Source organism: Pleurodeles waltl, chromosome 4_1, assembly GCF_031143425.1.
Source record: "Pleurodeles waltl isolate 20211129_DDA chromosome 4_1, aPleWal1.hap1.20221129, whole genome shotgun sequence".
NCBI classification, from domain to species: Eukaryota; Metazoa; Chordata; class Amphibia; order Caudata; family Salamandridae; genus Pleurodeles; species Pleurodeles waltl.
Window position 1 is genome coordinate 811,550,666 of NC_090442.1, and position 22,266 is coordinate 811,572,931.

Consider the following 22,266-nt stretch of genomic DNA (forward strand, 5'->3'; position numbering starts at 1 on the left):
AATGGCGTCGGCGCCGACAGGACAAGGGCGCTTCGAGGAGGAGGAAGAAACATTCTCCACCCAGGATTCGGACTCTGAGGAGATCGATCCTGAGGAAACGCCGAAAACCGTGAGTAAGACGTCGAAACAAAGAACTCACGAGAAGACCGCTAAAGCCCAAGGGACGCCACCGCCAACAGGCCATGGCTTAACCCGAAAAATAGGTGACCGTTCATCGGCACCGAAAAAAGGGCGAGCTGGTGTCGAAGTCATCCGACTCCGGTCGAGATACCGGCACACAGCAATCTCGGGCCCGAGACAGCAGGTCAGAGAAGATTCGGCACCGAGACAGCGGCACCAAAACGGGTCGGCACCGAGAGAGCCCGACGCCGAAAGTAAAGAAGTTTTCGTCGGAGCCGAAAAAAGCAGCCGAAAAGGTTTCGGTACCGAAACAGCCGGCCTCGGAACCGAAAACAAGTTCCTACACTGAGGAACAAGGACTGTCCACACAAATGAAGACACATAGATTTGGACAGGAATTAGAGACAATAGAGCCAGATCACACACAAAGACGGCTCTTTATTCAAAAAGATACAGGGAAGATCAGCACTCTTCCTCCAGTCAAAATGAAACGCAAGCTTGCTTTCCAAGACGAGGACAAACAGCCACACGCAAAGGTGGCTAAACAAGTAACACCGCCACCATCCCCACATCACTCTCCGCAACCATCACCGGTAGCCACTCCACCAATGATGCAATCCCCAACTCATACAGGAATGAGTCAAGATGACCCTGACGCATGGGACCTTTATGACGCACCAGTGTCAGATAATAGTCCGGAATGCTATCCAGCTAGACCATCGCCACCAGAGGATAGTACAGGCTACGCACAGGTGGTGTCAAGAGCAGCGGCATTTCATAATGTCAGCCTTCATTCAGAGCCCATTGAAGACGACTTTCTTTTTAATACACTGTCGTCCACACACAGCCAATATCAGAGTCTTCCTATGCTACCCGGAATGCTAAAACACTCCAAACAAGTGTTTGAGGAGCCTGTTAAAGGGAGAGCCATTACTCCAAGAGTAGATAAAAAATATAAACCGCCACCAACAGACCCAGTGTACATTACACAACAGCTAACACCAGACTCTGTTGTAGTGGGAGCAGCGCGCAAAAGAGCCAACTCTCATACTTCAGGAGATGCACCACCTCCAGATAAAGAAAGTCGAAAATTCAATGCTGCAGGCAAAAGGGTGGCGGCACAGGCAGCAAACCAGTGGCGTATTGCAAATTCGCAAGCTTTGTTAGCCAGATATGATAGGGCCCATTGGGATGAGATGCAACACTTTATTGAACATTTACCCAAGGAGTTCCAAAAAAGAGCGCAGCAAGTAGTAGAAGGACAGAGTATCTCCAATAATCAGATACGGTCAGCAGTGGATGCTGCAGACACAGCTGCTAGAACTGTCAACACAGCAGTAACAATAAGGAGACATGCATGGCTGCGTACATCCGGATTTAAACCAGAGATACAGCAAGCTGTGCTGAATATGCCATTCAACGGACAGCAGTTGTTTGGGCCGGAGGTGGACACTGCGATCGAAAAACTTAAGAAAGACACTGACACGGCCAAAGCCACGGGCGCACTCTACTCCCCACTGAGCAGAGGCACATTTCGAAAGACACAATTTCAAGCAGGATTTCGAGGGCAAACCACAGAAGCCACAACCTCACAAACAAAGCCCACTTACCAGAGCCAGTATCAGCGGGGAGGTTTTCGGGGGCAATATAGAGGGGGACAATTTCAAAGGAATAGAGGAAAGTTCCAAAGTCCCAAAACTCCTCCAAACAAGCAGTGACTTCAAGGTCACAAATCTCCAACACATAACACCTGTGGGGGGGAGACTAACCAAGTTTTACAAACATTGGGAGGAAATAACAACAGACACTTGGGTCTTAGCAATTATCCAGCATGGTTATTGCATAGAATTTCTCAAATTCCCTCCAAACGTCCCACCGAAAACACACAATATGTCAAAACAACATATAGATCTTCTAGGACTAGAAGTTCAGGCATTGCTACAGAAAGAAGCAATAGAATTAGTACCAAAACAAGAAATAAACACAGGAGTTTACTCCCTGTACTTTCTGATACCCAAAAAAGACAAGAGTCTGAGACCTATACTAGATCTCAGAACATTAAATACCTACATCAAATCAGATCACTTTCACATGGTTACATTACAAGACGTAATCCCACTGCTCAAACAAGACTACATGACAACACTAGACCTAAAGGATGCATATTTCCATATACCAATACATCCTTCACACAGAAAGTACCTAAGGTTTGTATTCCAAGGGATACATTACCAATTCAAAGTGTTGCCATTCGGAATAACAACTGCACCAAGAGTTTTTACAAAATGCCTGGCAGTAGTAGCTGCACATATCAGAAGGCAGCAAATACATGTGTTCCCGTACCTAGACGATTGGTTAATCAAAACCAACACGCTAAGACGGTGTTCACAACACACAAGATATGTCATAGAAATCCTCCACAAACTAGGTTTCTCAATCAACTACACAGTCACACCTTCTGCCGTGTCAAACACTGCAATACTTAGGAGCGACAATCAACACAGCAAAAGGGATTGCCACTCGAGTTCACACATTTCACAATGTAATACAGACCATGTATCCAAAACAAAAGATACAAGTCAAACTGGTGATGAAACTACTAGGCATGATGACTTCATGCATAGCCATTGTCCCAAACGCAAGGTTGCACATGCGGCCCTTACAACAGTGCCTAGCATCACAATGGTCACAAGCACAGGGTCAGCTTCTAGATCTGGTGTTGATAGACCGCCAAACATACATCTTGCTTCAATGGTGGAACAGTATAAATTTAAACCAAGGGCGGCCTTTCCAAGACTTAGTGCCACAATACGTAATAACAACAGATGCTTCCATGATAGGATGGGGAGCACACCTCAATCAACACAGCATCCAAGGACAATGGGACATACAGCAAAGACAGTTTCACATAAATCACTTAGAACTGTTAGCGGTATTTCTAGCGCTCAAAGCATTTCAACCCATAATAAGCCACAAACACATTCTTGTCAAAACAGACAACATGACAACAATGTATTACCTAAAACAGGGAGGGACACACTCGACACAGTTGTGTCTCCTTACACAGAAAATATGGCATTGGGCGATTCACAACCACATTCGCCTAATAGCACAATTTATTCCAGGAATTCAGAACCAGTTAGCAGACAATCTCTCTCGGGATCACCAACAGATCCACGAATGGGAGATTCACCCCCAAATACTAAACACTTACTTCCAAATTTGGGGAACACCACAAATAGATCTATATGCAACAAAGGAAAACTCAAAATGCCAAAACTTCGCATCCAGGTACCCACAAGATCAGTCTCAGGGCAATGCGTTATGGATGATCTGGTCAGGGATATTTGCTTACGCTTTTCCCCCTCTCCCACTCCTTCCATATTGTAGGAAGTTGGCTCTGTATGTGCTATTTCAAAGTAAGGAATAGCATGCACAGAGTCCAAGGGTTCCCCTTAGAGGTAAGAGTGGCAAAAAGAGATAATACTAATGCTCTATTTTGTGGTAGTGTGGTCGAGCAGTAGGCTTATCCAAGGAGTAGTGTTAAGCATTTGTTGTACATACACATAGGCAATAAATGAGGAACACACACTCAAAGACAAATCCAGCCAATAGGTTTTGTTATAGAAAAATATATTTTCATAGTTTATTTTAAGAACCACAGGTTCAAATTCTACATGTAATATCTCATTTGAAAGGTATTGCAGGTAAGTACTTTAGGAACTTTGAATCATTACAGTAGCATTTATACTTTTTACATAAAACACAATAAGCTGTTTTAAAAGTGGACACAGTGCAATTTTCACAGTTCCTGGGGGAGGTAAAGTATTGTTAGTTTTCACAGGTAAGTAAGTCACTTACAGGTCTCAGTTTTTGGTCCAAGGTAGCCCACCGTTGGGGGTTCAGAGCAACCCCAAAGTCACCACACCAGCAGCTCAGGGCCGGTCAGGTGCAGAGGTCAAAGAGGTGCCCAAAACACATAGGCTTCAATGGAGAGAAGGGGGTGCCCCGTTTCCAGTCTGCCAGCAGGTAAGTACCTGCGTCTTTGGAGGGCAGACCAGGGGGGTTTTGTAGGGCACCAGGGGGGACACAAGTCGGCACAAAGTACACCCTCAGCAGCGCGGGGGTGGCCGGGTGCAGTGTGCAAACACGCGTCGGGTTTTCAATGAGAGACCAAGGGGTCTCTTCAGCGGTGCAGGCAGGCAAGGGGGGGGCTCCTCGGGGTAGCCACCACCTGGGCAAGGGAGAGGGCCTCCTGGGGGTCACTCCTGCACAGAAGTTCCGTTCCTTCAGGTGCTGGGGGCTGCGGGTGCAGGGTCTTTTCCAGCCGTCGGGACTTTAGGTTCAGGCAGTCGCGGTCAGGGGGAGCCTCTGGATTCCCTCTGCAGGCGTCGCTGGGGGGGCTCAGGGGGGACAACTTTGGTTACTCACGGTCTCGGAGTCGCCGGAGGGTCCTCCCTGAGGTGTTGGTTCTCCACCAGTCGAGTCGGGGTCGCCGGGTGCAGTGTTGCAAGTCTCACGCTTCTTGCGGGGATTTGCAGGGGTCTTTAAATCTGCTCCTCTGTAACAAAGTTGCAGTTCTTTTGGAGCAGTGCCGCTGTCCTCTGGAGTTTCTTGTCTTTCTTGAAGCAGGGCAGTCCTCAGAGGATTCAGAGGTCGCTGGTCCCTTGGAAAGCGTCGCTGGAGCAGGTTTCTTTGGAAGGCAGGAGACAGGCCGGTAAGTCTGGGGCCAAAGCAGTTGGTGTCTTCTGTTCTTCCTCTGCAGGGGTTTTTCAGCTCAGCAGTTCTCTTCTTCTTGTAGTTTCAGGAATCTAAAGTTTTAGGTTCAGGGAAGCCCTTAAATACTAAACTTAAGGGCGTGTTTAGGTCTGGGGTGGTTAATAGCCAATGGCTACTAGCCCTGAGGGTGAGTACACCCTCTTTGTGCCTCCTCCCAAGGGGAGGGGGTCACATCCCTAATCCTATTGGGGAATCCTCCATCTGCAAGATGGAGGATTTCTAAAAGTTAGTCACTTCAGCTCAGGACACCTTAGGGGCTGTCCAGACTGGTCAGTGACTCCTCCTTGTTTTTCTCATTATTTTCTCCGGCCTTGCCGCCAAAAGTGGGGGCTGTGGCCGGAGGGGGCGGGCAACCCCACTAGCTGGAGTGTCCTACGGTGCTGCCACAAAGGGGTGAGCCTTTGAGGCTCACCGCCAGGTGTGACAGCTCCTGCCTGGGGGAGGTGTTAGCATCTCCACCCAGTGCAGGCTTTGTTACTGTCCTCAGAGTGACAAAGGCACTCTCCCCATGGGGCCAGCAACATGTCTCGGTTGTGGCAGGCTGCTGGAACCAGTCGGCCTACACAGATAGTCGGTTAAGGTTTCAGGGGGCACCTCTAAGGTGCCCTCTGGGGTGTATTTTACAATAAAATTTACACTGGCATCAGTGTGCATTTATTGTGCTGAGAAGTTTGATACCAAACTTCCCAGTTTTCAGTGTAGCCATTATGGTGCTGTGGAGTTCGTGTAAAACAGACTCCCAACCATATACTCTTATGGCTACCCTGCACTTACAATGTCTAAGGTATTGCCTAGACACTGTAGGGGCACAGTGCTCATGCACTGGTGCCCTCACCTATGGTATAGTGCACCCTGCCTTAGGGCTGTAAGGCCTGCTAGAGGGGTGACTTATCTATACCTGCATAGGCAGTGAGAGGCTGGCATGGCACCCTGAGGGGAGTGCCATGTCGACTTACTTGTTTTGTTCTCACCAGCACACACAAGCTGGCAAGCAGTGTGTCTGTGCTGAGTGAGGGGTCTCCAGGGTGGCATAAGACATGCTGCAGCCCTTAGAGACCTTCCTTGGCATCAGGGCCCTTGGTACCAGGGGTACCATTTACAAGGGACTTATCTGGATGCCAGGGTGTGCCAATTGTGGATACAAAAGTACAGGTTAGGGAAAGAACACTGGTGCTGGGGCCTGGTTAGCAGGCCTCAGCACACTTTCAATTCAAAACATAGCATCAGCAAAGGCAAAAAGTCAGGGGGTATCCATGCCAAGGAGGCATTTCCTTACACATATCTAGTAAACAAATTGAGTCAAAACAAACTCAAACTCATACTAATAGCACCAACATGGGCAAGACAACCTTGGTACACAACACTACTAGACCTCTCAGTAGTACCTCATGTCAAACTACCAAACAGACCAGATCTGTTAACACAACACAAACAACAGATCAGACATCCAAATCCAGCATCGCTGAATCTAGCAATTTGGCTCCTGAAATCCTAGAATTCAGACACTTAGACCTCACACAAGAATGTATGGAGGTCATAAGACAAGCTAGGAAACCTACCACTAGACACTGCTATGCAAATAAGTGGAAAAGATTTGTTTATTACTGCCATAATAATCAAATTCAACCCTTACACGCATCTGCCAAAGATATAGTAGGACACTTACTACAATTGCAAAAGTCAAAGCTAGCTTTCTCTTCAATAAAGATACATCTTACCGCAATTTCAGCTTACCTGCAAATTACGCACTCAACTTCATTATTTAGGATACCAGTCATAAAAGCATTTATGGAAGGCCTAAAGAGAATTATACCACCAAGAACACCACCAGTTCCTTCCTGGAACCTCAACATTGTCTTAACACGACTCATGGGTCCACCTTTTGAGCCCATGCACTCTTGTGAAATGCAATACTTAACATGGAAAGTTGCATTTTTGATTGCCATCACATCTCTAAGAAGAGTTAGTGAAATTCAAGCATTTACCATACAAGAACCATTTATTCAAATACACAAGCATAAAGTAGTTCTACGGACAAATCAATTTTTTTTACCAAAAGTGATCTCACCGTTTCACTTGAATCAAACGGTAGAATTACCAGTGTTCTTCCCACAGCCAGATTCTGTAGCTGAAAGAGCACTGCATACATTAGACATCAAAAGAGCGCTAATGTACTACATTGACAGAACAAAACTAATTCGAAAAACAAAACAACTATTTATTGCTTTCCAAAAACCTCATACAGGGAATCCAATTTCTAAACAAGGCATTGCTAGATGGATAGTTAAGTGTATTCAAACCTGCTATCTTAAAGCAAAGAGAGAGCTGCCTATTACACCAAAGGCACACTCAACCAGAAAGAAAGGTGCTACTATGGCCTTTCTAGGAAATATTCCAATGAACGAATTATGTAAGGCAGCAACATAGATTACGCCTCATACATTTACCAAACACTACTGTGTAGATGTGTTAACTGCACAACAGGCCACAGTAGGTCAAGCTGTACTACGAACATTATTTCAAACAACTTCAACTCCTACAGGCTGAACCACCGCTTTTGGGGAGATAACTGCTTACTAGTCTATGCACAGCATGTGTATCTGCAGCTACACATGCCATCGAACGGAAAATGTCACTTACCCAGTGTACATCTGTTCGTGGCATTAGTCGCTGCAGATTCACATGCGCCCACCCGCCTCCCCAGGAGCCTGTAGCCGTTTAGAAGTTGATCTTGAACATTTGTAAATATATTACTTTAAACTTCATTATGTACATACGTTTTCAATCCATTGCATGGGCACTATTACTAGCATACACAACTCCTACCTCACCCTCTGCGGGGAAAACAATCTAAGATGGAGTCGACGCCCATGCGCAATGGAGTGGAAATGGGAGGAGTCCCTCGGTCTCGTGACTCGAAAAGACTTCTTCGAAGAAAAACAACTTGTAACACTCCGAGCCCAACACCAGATGGCGGGATGTGCACAGCATGTGAATCTGCAGCGACTAATGCCACGAACAGATGTACACTGGGTAAGTGACATTTTCCATACAGAGCCAGCTTCCTACACCTCTTGTTAAGCTACAGAGTCCCAAAAAGCTGCAGGAAGCCTAGTTTCCTGAAGAGGTTAGGTGATCATGGCCAAATGGACTTGATCTGGGCCCTGTTCGTGGCTTCCCCCAAGGGGTGTCCATAAGTGCTGGCGCCCTTGAGTAAGAGTCAGAGTGTACATTTGCCTAATCCTAACAGCTGGGACTTTAAAAGCGTTTTAGTTATTGTAGGAAGTTGGCTCTGTATGTGCTATTTCAAAGTAAGGAATAGCATGCACAGAGTCCAAGGGGGTTCCCCTTAGAGGTAAAATAGTGGTAAAAAGAGATAATACTAATGCTCTATTTTGTGGTAGTGTGGTCGAGCAGTAGGCTTATCCAAGGAGTAGTGTTAAGCATTTGTTGTACATACACATAGACAATAAATGAGGTACACACACTCAGAGACAAATCCAGCCAATAGGTTTTGTTATAGAAAAATATCTTTTCTTAGTTTATTTTAAGAACCACAGGTTCAAATTTAACATGTAATATCTTGTTTGAAAGGTATTGCAGGTAAGTACATTAGGAACTTTGAATCATTTCAATTGCATGTATACTTTTCAAGTTATTCACAAATAGCTATTTCAAAAGTGGACACAGTGCAATTTTCACAGTTCCTGGGGGAGGTAAGTTTTTGTTAGTTTTACCAGGTAAGTACGACACTTACAGGGTTCAGTTCTTGGTCCAAGGTAGCCCACCGTTGGGGGTTCAGAGCAACCCCAAAGTTACCACACCAGCAGCTCAGGGCCGGTCAGGTGCAGAGTTCAAAGTGGTGCCCAAAACGCATAGGCTGCAATGGAGAGAAGGGGGTGCCACGGTTCCAGTCTGCCAGCAGGTAAGTACCCGCGTCTTCGGAGGGCAGACCAGGGGGGTTTTGTAGGGCACCGGGGGGGACACAAGCCCACACAGAAATGTCACCCTCAGCGGCGCGGGGGCGGCCGGGTGCAGTGTTAGAACAAGCGTTGGGTTCGCAATGGAAGTCAATGAGAGATCAAGGGATCTCTTCAGCGCTGCAGGCAGGCAAGGGGGGGCTTCCTCGGGGAAACCTCCACTTGGGCAAGGGAGAGGGACTCCTGGGGGTCACTTCTGCAGTGAAAGTCCGGTCCTTCAGGTCCTGGGGGCTGCGGGTGCAGGGTCTTTTCTAGGCGTCGGGACTTAGGTTTCAGAGTCGCGGTCAGGGGAAGCCTCGGGATTCCCTCTGCAGGCGGCGCTGTGGGGACTCAGGGGGGACAGGTTTTGGTACTCACAGTCGTAGAGTAGTCCGGGGGTCCTCCCTGAGGTGTTGGTTCTCCACCAGCCGAGTCGGGGTCGCCGGGTGCAGTGTTGCAAGTCTCACGCTTCTTGCGGGGAGATTGCAGGGTTCTTTAAAGCTGCTCCTTTGGATAAAGTTGCAGTCTTTTTGGAGCAGGTCCGCTGTCCTCTGGAGTTTCTTGTCGTCGTCGAAGCGGGGCAGTCCTCAGAGGATTCAGAGGTCGCTGGTCCCTTTGGAAGGCGTCGCTGGAGCAGAGTTCTTTGGAAGGCAGGAGACAGGCCGGTGAGTTTCTGGAGCCAAGGCAGTTGTTGTCTTCTGGTCTTCCTCTGCAGGGGTTTTCAGCTAGGCAGTCCTTCTTCTTGTTGTTGCAGGAATCTAATTTTCTAGGGTTCAGGGTAGCCCTTAAATACAAAATTTAAGGGCGTGTTTAGGTCTGGGGGGTTAGTAGCCAATGGCTACTAGCCCTGAGGGTGGGTACACCCTCTTTGTGCCTCCTCCCAAGGGGAGGGGGGTCACAATCCTAACCCTATTGGGGGAATCCTCCATCTGCAAGATGGAGGATTTCTAAAAGTTAGTCACCTCAGCTCAGGACACCTTAGGGGCTGTCCTGACTGGCCAGTGACTCCTCCTTGTTATTCTCATTATTTTCTCCGGCCTTGCCGCCAAAAGTGGGGGCCGGAGGGGGCGGGCAACTCCACTAGCTGGAGTGTCCTGCGGTGCTGTGACAAAGGGGTGAGCCTTTGAGGCTCACCGCCAGGTGTTACAGCTCCTGCCTGGGGGAGGTGTTAGCATCTTCACCCAGTGCAGGCTTTGTTACTGGCCTCAGTGACAAAGGCACTCTCCCCATGGGGCCAGCAACATGTCTCTAGTGTGGCAGGCTGCTGGAACCAGTCAGCCTACACCGATAGTCGGTTAAGTTTCAGGGGGCACCTCTAAGGTGCCCTCTGTGGTGTATTTTTACAATAAAATGTACACTGGCATCAGTGTGCATTTATTGTGCTGAGAAGTTTGATACCAAACTTCCCAGTTTTCAGTGTAGCCATTATGGTGCTGTGGAGTTCGTGTTTGACAAACTCCCAGACCATATACTCTTATGGCTACCCTGCACTTACAATGTCTAAGGTTTTGTTTAGACACTGTAGGGGTACCATGCTCATGCACTGGTACCCTCACCTATGGTATAGTGCACCCTGCCTTAGGGCTGTAAGGCCTGCTAGAGGGGTGGCTAACCTATACTTGCATAGGCAGTGAGAGGCTGGCATGGCACCCTGAGGGGAGTGCCATGTCGACTTACTCGTTTTGTTCTCACTAGCACACACAAGCTGGCAAGCAGTGTGTCTGTGCTGAGTGAGAGGTCTCCAGGGTGGCATAAGACATGCTGTAGCCCTTAGAGACCTTCCTTGGCATTAGGGCCCTTGGTACTAGAAGTACCAGTTACAAGGGACTTATCTGGATGCCAGGGTCTGCCAATTGTGGATACAAAAGTACAGGTTAGGGAAAGAACACTGGTGCTGAGGCCTGGTTAGCAGGCCTCAGCACACTTTCAATTGTAAACATAGCATCAGCAAAGGCAAAAAGTCAGGGGGCAACCATGCCAAGGAGGCATTTCCTTACAGTTATTTATTACAAAAGAACCAGAGGCTACCACTGGACTACCACAGCAGCTGACCTTGCATTACCAGTTGGATTCAACTTTGTGGTTTGTCCAAAGGTAGAGGTCTTCAACGTGAGAGGAACTTCCATGGACGCAAAGTTTACTTTTCTCCCACTCCAAGCTTTGTCTTTGCTGGGGTTAGAGGCTTCATCTGGATTTCATCTAATGCTAGCTGGTCTCATAGAACCCATTGCTATTGCACCCGGCAGCATTGCCAGGCTGAGGATTTTAGGCTCCATTAGGGTCGGACTAAACTTTCGACTTTGACCTAGACTACATTGACCAGATACCCATGGTTGATGCTTCTCACTTTCTGGTGCTAGAAAACTGTAAACCTTCTGGAAATCATACCTCTAGTTCCTCTGATCCAATTTCTGTTGTTTTGGTGTCTATTTGCTTATTAACATTTTCTCTGTTTATTAAGTGGAATGGGATTTGTATTTGTTGTCTATACTACTTGTTGACCTCCGTCGTACTGATAGATGCTTTACACATTACTTGTAGTTAAGCCACAGCTACCTACAACTGAGGTGGGGTTTAAATTACTGTAACCCCACTGGACCAGATACAGAAAAGTGACATGATTATTTGGTGAGGTGTCACAACCATCCCAACTAATAATCCACTTTAGCAGGAACATTATACACTATTTCTTCCTAATGTTGTTTTCAAAGGACATGCCCTTCTTTTCTCCATAGTAATCAAACAAACCTTTTTACTAGTTTTCTCCAGTAATCTCCCACCTCCGGCAGAGATGTCCCTCTTCTCAGTTGATGTCAGAAAAGCCTTGAGATTTTATGTAGGAACTGATTTAAAACTAACCAACTCTTTGAGACCTCTCCATGCTGGCATGGCTTCTTCCAACCATTTTATTGCCAGATGGATAGTCTTGTGTATTGACTTTTGTGTGAAAGCACCCATTTTGATGTGATTAGCCCCCGCTTTATACCTGGTATGTGATGTAATTTCGACTGAAAGTGCACTGGGTTCCTGCTAACCAGTTCCGTAGTGCCAGATCTCTTTCCCCATTTGGCAAAACCTTTATAACCCTTTGTATTTCCCTAGTAAATAGTATCCCTGGTACCTAGGGCCCGGGGTACTAAAGTGGGTTCCTAAGGGCTGCAGTACGAATTGTGCCACCCTAAGGGACCCCTCACCAAGCACATGACAGGTTGCATTTCTAGGCTGCATGTCTTGATGCAGACCAAAGTGAAAACAAAACATATGTACCCTGTCCCCTAACACTGCATGCAATATATGCAAGTCACCCCTCTAGCATGCCTTACAGCCCTAAGGCAGGGTGCATTATATTACATTTGAGGGCATATCCACACAAGCAGAAATGCCCGTGCTATATCTGGCGATTTTCACACTTAGTAAGTGACCAGGGAAGCCATTTCAGATAAATGTGCTTAATGCTATTCTCCACGAATTACCCAGCTATATGGTGGCTTCACTGAAGGTAGGGATGTTTGTTATTGAACATCTTGTATTGGTGAACCCACACAGATGCCAGTGTTGGATTTACTAGTACATGCACACTGAGTGCACTTTAGAGGTGCCCTCTGAAAAATTACCTTCCATTAGTGTTGTTAACTGGCTGGTCTTAACCAGTTCATTCACCTTAGCCACGTTTCTCACTCACCAAGGTGAGAGCCGGCGCTCTCTGGTTTCAGAGACAAAAGCATGCACTGGGTGGGGGTATTGACACTTTCTCCAGACAGGACGGGAAGATTCAAAGGCCTGGCCTCCTTTGTAATGCAACCCAGATCTCGGCAAATGGTGATGACCAACCCCCGTGTCCTGGCCCCACTTTTGGAGGCAAGTCAGAAAAAATAGGCCGATTAGGAGGTGTGCCTACCACGTGCCCTGGAATGGGAGGCCTTGGCAGTGGAGAGGGGGAGATACAGTGTTTGGGTTTAGCACCCAATGGTGGCAGCAGCTTTAGTTTCAGGGAACCTAGAGTCAGGGAGGACTCTTTTGATTCCAGAAACATCCCCCCCCCCCCCCCCCCCCCCCCCCCCACCCACCCACACACCCCCACACACACACACACACACACACACACTTACAAGTGGTTCACTGCTCTGGAGAGGGCCTGTAAGGTACAAATGGTCACTCAGAGACAGTGGGCTGCTATCCTGTGGCTCTTCTTCTCTGGCAAGGGGAGAGATATACCTCTCACTGTCAGAGAGGAAGATGCTGACAACTATGCAGTTTTTAAATCTGCTCTCTTAGATGGATTTGGTCTCACCACTGAGCAATATAGAATCAAGTTCAGGGAGACCAGGAAAGAGTCCTCCCAAGATAGCGTAGGCTTTGTGGACTAGCTTTGGAAGGCTGGTTACATGGCAGCAAAATCAGTGACTACCAGGGCTTATGCAATCTTATCTTGAGAGAGCCTATTTTGAACAACTGTGTGTCTGATATGTTCCACCAATTCTTGGTTGACTCAGATCTGACCTCTCACCAAGAATTGGGAAAGAAGGCAGACAAAAGGGTCAGAACTAAACTTAGGTTAGCAGAAAAGCTCATACAGGGGGTGACAACAAGAAAAATGAAGCAGGGAAGTCCCTCAGGAGGGAGTGGGCTACAGCCACTTTGAACTTCTGTTTGTGCACCATATAGGCTGTCTTCTTGCTCTTGTAAGGGAGGGCTGGGAGCAACCTCTCAAGCCCCCTAAACAGGACATAATGGACAGTGTACTTGGCTTCAGATCAAGGATGGCTGAATACATGAAAAAGGCCACTAAAAACCTTCAGGCCAGCCAGGAACTGCAGAAGCAGTGGCATGACAAGAAGGGTGTTCTGACTGTTTACCAGCCAGGCAGAAGGTGTGGGTCCTGGAGCCTGTGGCTCTCATCGCTCTCCAGGACAAGTGGAGTGGCCCCCACACAGTAGTGGAAAAGAAGGGTGAAGTAACTTAGTTGATAGACCTAGGCACTCCCAGAAGCCCCCTCAGGATGCTTCATGTGAACCGCCTGAAGCCGACGCCGCTCGTGGCCATTGATGAGGGATAGGAGGAAGAGAGTGACCCTTTCCCTGACATCTTCTCCAACACTGCAGCTGGTGGCTCAGTTGATGGGGGTTGTCCTTGCTGACTGCCTTTCACAGTATCACAAAGAAGACTGCAGGAACCTCCTAGGACAGTTCTCAGAACTTCTCTTTAGCACCTGGTCAGACCATATGGTGTGAACACACCATTGATACAGGGGACAGCTTGCTTATAAAAAGTAAAATCTATAGGCAACCTGACCATGTTAGAGACTGCATCAAAGCAGAAGTGTAAAAGATGGCAGGCCTAGGAGTCCTTGAGTACTCACAGCCCCTGGGCTAGCCCAGTAGTGTTAGTCCCTAAACCTCACTCTCAGAATGGAAAAATGGAAATGAGGTCTGTGTTGACTATAGGGGGCGCCACACGGTCACAAAGACAGATGCTCATCATATCCCTAGGGCAGATGAGCTAATAGATACTGGCATCTGCCAAGTATCTGAGCACATTTGATGTGACTGCATGATTTTGGCAAATCAAAATATCAGATGATGCTAAACCAAAGACCGTATTTTCAACTATTGGAGGACATTATCACTTTACAGTGGTGCCCTTTCGTCTGCAAAATGCACTGCCACATTTCAGAGGCTGGTGAATAGAGTCCTCCAAGGACTAGAAGCCTCTAGTGCAGGATATCTAGATGATATAGCTGTTTTTAGCACCACCTGGGAGGATCTCCTGGTCCAACTGTGGAATGTTGTGGAGGCTCTGCAGAAAGCAGGCCTCACTATTAAGGCCTCAAAGTGCCAGATAGGGCAGGGAAAGGTTGTATATCTGGGCCACCTGGTAGGTGGAGGCCAGATTCAACCAATGCTGGGGAAGATTCAAACAATTTTGGATTGAACTCCATCTCCCAGCCCCCCACCCCACCCTCTACATCCCCCCTCCCACCCACAACTCAGGTGAGATCCTTTTTAGGCCTCACTGGGTATTACAGGAGGTTCATTAGAAATGATGGCTCCATTGTAGCCCCTTTTAATGACTTCACCGCAATGAGAATGCCCAAGAAAGTCTTATGGACAGCTAGCTGTCAAAAAGCTTTTGAGGATCTTAAACAGGCCGTGTGTCCTGCACCTATTTTAAAAAGCCCTGACTACTCTAGGCAGTTCAAAGTTCTGACAGATGCTTCTGAGGTAGGGGTTGGGGCAGTGTTATCACAATTTAACACTGAGGGCCAGGATCAACCTATAGCTTTTATAAGCAGAAGGTTGACCACCCCAGGACAAGCGTTGGTCAGCCATAGAAAGAGAGGCCTTTGCTGTGGTCTGGGCCTTGAAGATGATGAGGCCATACTTGTTAGGCACTCACTTCCTTGTTCAGACAGACCACAAGCCCCTCCTGTGGTTAAGACAGATGAAAGGTGAAAATCCCAAACTGTTAAGGTGGTCCATTTCCCTACCGGGAATGGACTGTACAGTGGAACATAGACCTGGGAGTAACCGCTCCAATGCAGATGGATTATCAAGATATTTCCACGTAGACAGTGAAGACTCAACTGGACAAGGCCCTTCATTTTAGAAGGGGGGGGTTATAGAAAAGTACCCTCTTTCTTAACATGGTTACCCCCATTCTCTGCCGCTTGTCAATGTGTCTACCCAGGACCCCAGTAATCATGCTCACTCCCTTTAAACTTGGTTACTTGTACCATATATGCCCCACCTTTGGCATACAGGAGCCCCCATGTAAGTCCCTAGTATATTGTACCCAGGCATTGTCAGTTCGTGGAGGGTACAGTCACAGTTCCAGTGGCTAGAAGTCAGAGTAGAGGTTGCAGAGGAGTCCTGCCAGAATCTTGCAAGCCGAATCTGTGGACCCACCCAAGAGAGAGACCCTAAATAGCCCTGAAAGGGGGACTGGTCACCTAGCCAGGTGACCACCTGTCAGGAGGGGACTCTGATGTCACCTGCCTGAAATGGCCACTCAGAGGTCTCCGGAGGATCCCCACACCTTGGAATCCAAGATGGCTAATGTCGGGGACACTCTGGAGGAGCTCTGGGCACCATCCCTGGGGTGGTGATGGTCAGGGGAGTGGTCACTCCCCTTTCCTTTATCCAGTTTTGCGCCAGAGCAGGGACTGGGGGTCCGTGAACCGGTGTAGACTGGTTTATGCACAGAGGGCACCACATGTGCCCTTCAAAGCATACCAGTGGCTTGTGGAGGCTACCCATTTCTCCCAAGGAAATCCTTTGTTATGCCTTCCTGTGCTTGATCTGTTCGATACCAAACATGCCCAGGTTCGCAGTTATCATTATGTAGCTGGACACAGGTGACCTGTGTCCTGTAAACTGGTAAAATGGCTTCTCCATACTTAAGAAGTCCAGTGTAATTGAGCTGGTGTTCGTAAGGGCACCTCTGCTCATGCATGGATGCCCTTGCACACAGGTACCTTCACCCTGCCCTCTGGGCTAGGAGGGCCTACCATAGGTGTGACTTAGTGACCTGGTGCAGTGACCTGTAGTGAAAGGGTATGTGCACCTTTTCACGCAGGCTGCAGTGGAAGACCTGCAGACACATATTGCATGGGTTCCCTATGGTTTGCACAATACATGAGGCCATGGGGAACCCCTGATGCCCCAATGCTCTTGGTACCTATGTTCCATATACTAGGGACTTATACAGGAGCACCAGAATGCCAGTTGTGGGGTGTGCATAGTCCTAAGCAACCAGATTTAGAGGGAGAGAGCACAATCACTGGGATCCTGGTTAGCAGGATCCCAGTGAAAACAGTCAAAACATACTGACAAGCAAAAAGTGGGGGTAACCATGGCAAAAAGAGGGTACTTTCCTACAGTTTGATCTATTTTTGCCTCGGCAAACCAATTGGGGATCCACTGGACTCCTACAGTGTAGATCTTTTTAGTGCACCATATAGAGAGCCAGCTTCCTACACCTTTTGTAATAGGTTAGCCAACATGCGTCTTGACAAAGTTGGAGATTATTCCACATAAGAAAAGGTGGCTAATACTATTTGGTTATGAAATGTCCCAATAGCAGAAAGATATAAGATTAGCCAAGCCCGTTTGCCACAGCACTTGGAAGTCTGTTCACACTGTCACTAAACGTTACTGCTTAGATGATTAAAGAGACAACTGTTTATTGGTTAAGCTACTCTGGAAACTCTTTTTGTGAGATTGTTTGTCAGTGAACCTTACTAAGTTTTAGTTTTTGTTGATTGATAACTGCCAGTTTTTGGATAGGCTTGCTTTTTTCTATTTTTTGTGTATGACTTAGTGAAGATCCCACGATAAATAAATAAAAAAAAGAAATCTTACATAAACAGGTTATTCTGCATCATACGTATTTTCACTGAATTATTAAACTGCACCCCCTCCTCCTTGGTTGTCAGTTATTTAAACAATAAATGATACTCCTGTTAAATAAAATTCTACATATTTGTTTTTAAAAAAATGTTGGGGGACTTCAGTGGCGCATGTTCAGATGTTGTAGCAGGTTAAGCGAGTTTTGTGCAGCCTGAACTCTGATGTTGAATACTAGAACAGATGGGTTAGTCTCTTTATGGGGAGATGTCTGAGGAAAGCTTCTATTATTTCATAGCTTTCTAACGTTGCAACAGATGTTTATTGAAGAATGTGTTTGAAACAAGTTAAAATGTTACCATAGCATAGCAGTGCGTTGTGTGCGCACTGTAAAGAAAGCCATAACTCATGTTGAAGCCCCTTGCTGCCAAGTAAGTATTCAAATGGGTTTGGCATATTTGAAACACTTAAATATTATGACTGTTCCAAGAAATGTTCTGCATTTTGTTCACAAGCAACATTTTGAGGAAGGTATAAGAACATTTAAAAGCATTCCTGAACAGTGTTTCAGATGTGCCAATTAAAAGTAAAAGGTACACCTAAATGTTATCTGTGTTTGCCAGGGTCCCTTCACGTAGGCAGGAATATTTTACATCTAGAAAAAACAAGTATTTTTAATGACATTTCCTTTTGTTTTCTGCTTTTTTCTTAGATATGAGGCATGGTTCTATAGGTGATATGGCAGACCTTGGAATAACTGAAAGTTTCCAAGTAAAGCGGCAAGTTCTGCTAAGTGCAGCTGAAGCAGCAGAAATGATTCTTCGTGTAGATGACATCATTAAGGCAGCTCCAAGGTATTGTCCAATTATCTACCTTCACGTATCATTGTCCACTGTTAACATTGAACCCCCTCCCACCCCCCTATCTCCCCTCAAAAAAATTATAAATATGGCCTTGTGGAACTGGCTATCGTAACAATTGCTGTACTGTCCCCATAGTAGCATGCAATAAAATTAAAGTATTAGACTGCTGTTCAGAAAAAAATCATTTAAGTCTCTTAACATTGTGTTGTGTAAAAAAAAAAATATATATATATAATCACTCATTTATAAAACTGTCCTGTAAGCTGATGTTTTGACTTCCTAGGGAAATATGCAGATGCTGTCCTTTGACAACCAGGGTATTTCAGATACTGGGGAACACTTTGGGTGGGCATCGTGAAAAAATAAACCTTTTACCAAATGAATATGTTTAACTGTTAATTTCCCATAAATCATGGTCCAATATTGATTATCAATATGATCCCGTATTATGTTAGGTTTGTTTTATTCAAGTAAAGGTTTCTGCAACACGCTTTTAGCAGATTGTCATTGAAATGTCCCACTAAATTACAAAAGTATTATTTATATGCTCAGAAACCCATCCTTTTGTGACGAGCACCACTCATTAAAGGTGTCCCTTAGAACTTGTGCACACAGTACCTGCATTCCTTTACTAACTGGTTTATCTCATTTGGCTTGTGTGTTTACATGTGTAAAAGGCTATTTAATCTTAACCAACAAAGCAGTGTACAGTATTTTTTTCTAGCGTCCAGCAATGCCGTTTGGTTTTTAAATTTTAAGAGCTTGCCTTTTATTATATGAAATGTATTTTTTACCTGAAATTGTCATGCAGTGATATTCTTTTGTCAAGATGTATTTTAACTGAAAATCTGTAAGCTTTGTATGCTAGGACTCTGAACTATGTATCATTGCTGAAGCTGAACAGTTAAGGACGGTTGGTGGTTGTAGGAAAGTACCCTCTTTTTGGCATGGTTCACCCCACTTTTTGCCTGTCAGTGTGTTTTGACTGTCTTCACCTGGATCCTGCTGACCAGGACCCCAGTGATTGTGCGCTCTCCCTCCATATTTGGTTACCTTGGACCTTTGTGCACTCTACAATTTGCATACTGATGATAGTATATGGTACTTAGGTACCCAGGGCTGGTGGACACCAGGGGTCTCATGGGCTGCAGCGTGTATTATGCCACCCAGGGGAGCCCATACAAAAGGTGTCTGAAGCCTACCGTTGCAGCCCTTTCACCACAGGTCACTACACCAGGTCACTAAGTCACCCCATTGGTAGGCCTTTGAGCCCAAAGGGCAGGGTGCAGGTCCCCATGTGGGAGGGCACTCTTGCATGAGCAGAGGTGGCCCTACGCAGTCCGGTTCCATTGCACTGGACTTTGTAAGTGCCGGTAAGCCATTTTACCCATGTACTGGACACAGTGCAGCAACATTATGGTAGCGTCGAACCTGGACATGTTTGGTATCAAATATGTCAGAATCATACCCCAAAACTGTTGCCAGTATTGGTTGTGTGATTACATGCACTTTGGGGGGCTCCTTAGAGGACACCCCAGCATTGCCCCTACCAGTCTTCTGGGGTTTTCTGGGAAGCCCACCCTGCTGCCACCTCTCAGACAGGTTTTATGCCCTCCTGCTGTTTGATCAGCTCAGGCAGAGGAAGGCAGAACACAGGATTTGTATGGGAGGAAACAACCTCTCCCTTGGAAATAGGTGTTACAAGGCTTGGGAGGGGTAGCCTCGCCAAGCCACCGGTTTGTTTTGAAGGGCACATTTGGTGCTCTCCTTGCATAAACTGTTTTTCACCAGTCCAGGGACCCCTAGCACCTGCTCTGGCTGAATATGGACAAAAGAAAGAGGAGTGGCCACTCCACTGTTCATCACCACCACAGGAGTGGTGCCCAGAGCTCCTCTAGGTGGCCACTTGATTCTGCCATCTTGGAACAAGATCTGCAGAGGCCCCTGGGAGTATCTGGTTTACCAGGACAGGTGACTGACGTCAGTGACTTGTCCCTGATAGTTGGTCACCCTGCAGAGTAACAAAGCCCCCCTGTTAGGGCTATTTAGGGACTCTCTTGCGGGTGGGTCCCCAATGTCGGCATGCAAGACTCCACCAGGACTCCTCCGCAATAACCTCTTCTGCTACTGGCCACCGTATCTGCTGATGGACCTCTCGGGAAACAGACAAACTGCAATTTCCAAGACCACCTCGTCTTGCAACATTGTTTCCCCAGCTCCTTCCAGCAATTGCAACATTTCCACCGTTGTGTTTCCTCTGGGGTCAGCAAGACTTAAGCTGCTCCAAAGAAGCAAGAAGAAATCTCCTTTGGAGTCACTCCCCTGCATCTGCAGTCACCTAAGGCAACAATGCACATCTGCTGGGATCTTCTGCCATCCGGCTCCAGGAAGAATCTCCAACACCAGTGATGGTGTGGAGGGCTACTCTGGGTCCTCTCTACCTGCCGTCAAAGCGCCCTTGCATCTTCCTTCAGGACAGTGCCCTTGTGCACCACGACTCTTGCAGCAACCAAGCCTTGTTGACTCCTGCTCCGAGGAATCTTCAGGCTCTAAGTAGCCCCGGCCGCCAGCACTTCATCCTTGCAAGGACAGTTTCTCCTCTGCTGCTCCATCGACATGGGACTCCTCTCATGGTGTGCTGATTGGGCCTCACTGCAACTTACTATGCCTGCTGCCAGTGGGTTTCCTTTGGCGGCTGCGATTGCTTCTGCTGGCTCTCCTGACTGCGGAGGGTCAGCCTGGACTCACTTCCAAGGGTCGAGTTCCCTGGACCTTGTTGGTCTTCTTATTCCCTGCAAATCCTCTTCTGCCCAGAGTTGCATTTGCCAAGGCTTGTTGGTGGTCCTCCTGACCACTGACCATCTGCGACCCGGAAAGCCAGCGTGGGACATCTTCTTCACAACTCCAAGGACCTCTCTGCAGCTCCTGGGCTCAACAGCTGATCTTCGCTTTCCCTTGTTGACCCGAATCTTCATCCACAGAAGGGTGAGTAGTGGCTCCTGCCCCACCTGGACACTCCTGCGTGGACTGGACTCTGTCCCTTTCTTTTGCAGTTTCTTTTTTTCGGAATCCACCATTGGGTTCCAGTGGACAGGTCCTCCATTCTTTCTTTCCCACTTTCGTGGTTGACTATGTGTAATGGCTTCCGGTGTTACGTCCCTGGACGTCGCGTGTGTTGCTGTTGACCGAGGTGTGCTTCTCGATGTCTGTGGAAGACGTTAAGGTGACAAAGACGGAACAAACAGGTATTTTCCTACCTGCTGCTGTCTTACCATTTTGTCTGCACTTTTTTCCTTGGAGATCTTCTGAAGAGAGGTGGTTTCTGTTGTATTTTCCCTCACTTGTAAGCCATGCAGACAGATCCTCTCTTTGTCAAGATCCTTCTTGAAAGATTCTGGCAATGATTGCTGGTCAAAAAGGTTGCCAAAGGTAAGTATTTTGATTAGTGTTTTGTAACTGTCCTGTATAGATTATAAGAATGTTTAAAAAAAAAAAAAAAAAAGTTATAAAGTGTAAGGTTGCTTAGAGCTAAGTTTGTGGCATTAAATTTTGCTTTTGACATGTTTTTCAGAAAACGTGTACCAGATCATCATCCATGTTAAACATCAAACTGAAAGACAAAATCGGCCCGATCTCCGCAGTATAAAGTGGTGATTGACATACACACACGAGACCAGGCAACAACCCAGAGGAGGTGTCATCACTAGAAGATAGCTTTGGATGTCCTTATTGGCTTAACTTATTTGTTTTTCATACCGTCTTCATTTTGAATTCTTTGTGCACACTGATTTTTGGTGTCCCAGAACAATGCACTGTAATAAAATGTGTTGTGTAAACTTTGTGCCATCCTTGTTCTTGCTTATCATTTGACGTTGTTTAATTTTTTTTACAACTAACCTCTTCTATTCCTATTTGCTGACGGGGTATCTGATAGAGACGTCTAGCTGCAGATTTCTTACCTTTGAATTCTCCCCAGGCATCAGACTGGATCTGGTAAATTTTCATGAGCAGTACCCCTGTGCGCCGGCAGGTGGCATTGATCAGCTCCGCTGGCTGCAGAGGCCAGCTTGGAAGCAACGTCACAGTACTTGTATAGGTGCCACCCATGCGCACTGAAGTCAGTTCTTTAATTTCCACACCAGAATTTGCAGGGGAGGTACCCCTCAGTCATTGTTAGGTTTCGCTTGCACGATGCGTGCT

General features: G+C 46.8%; 1 protein-coding gene across 1 annotated transcript in view; it reads left to right on the forward strand.

The window, feature by feature from the left end:
- The window catches only part of CCT2 (chaperonin containing TCP1 subunit 2), a 474,987-nt gene extending 453,080 nt beyond the window's left edge, over nucleotides 1-21,907 (forward strand). Inside the window, exons 15-16 of the mRNA XM_069229541.1 lie at nucleotides 17,916-18,057; nucleotides 21,638-21,907. Coding sequence (XP_069085642.1) covers nucleotides 17,916-18,057; nucleotides 21,638-21,668 — 173 coding nt within the window. The 3' untranslated portion in view covers nucleotides 21,669-21,907. The remainder of the gene's footprint in view (nucleotides 1-17,915; nucleotides 18,058-21,637) is intronic.
- The last annotated feature ends 359 nt before the right edge of the window (nucleotides 21,908-22,266 follow it).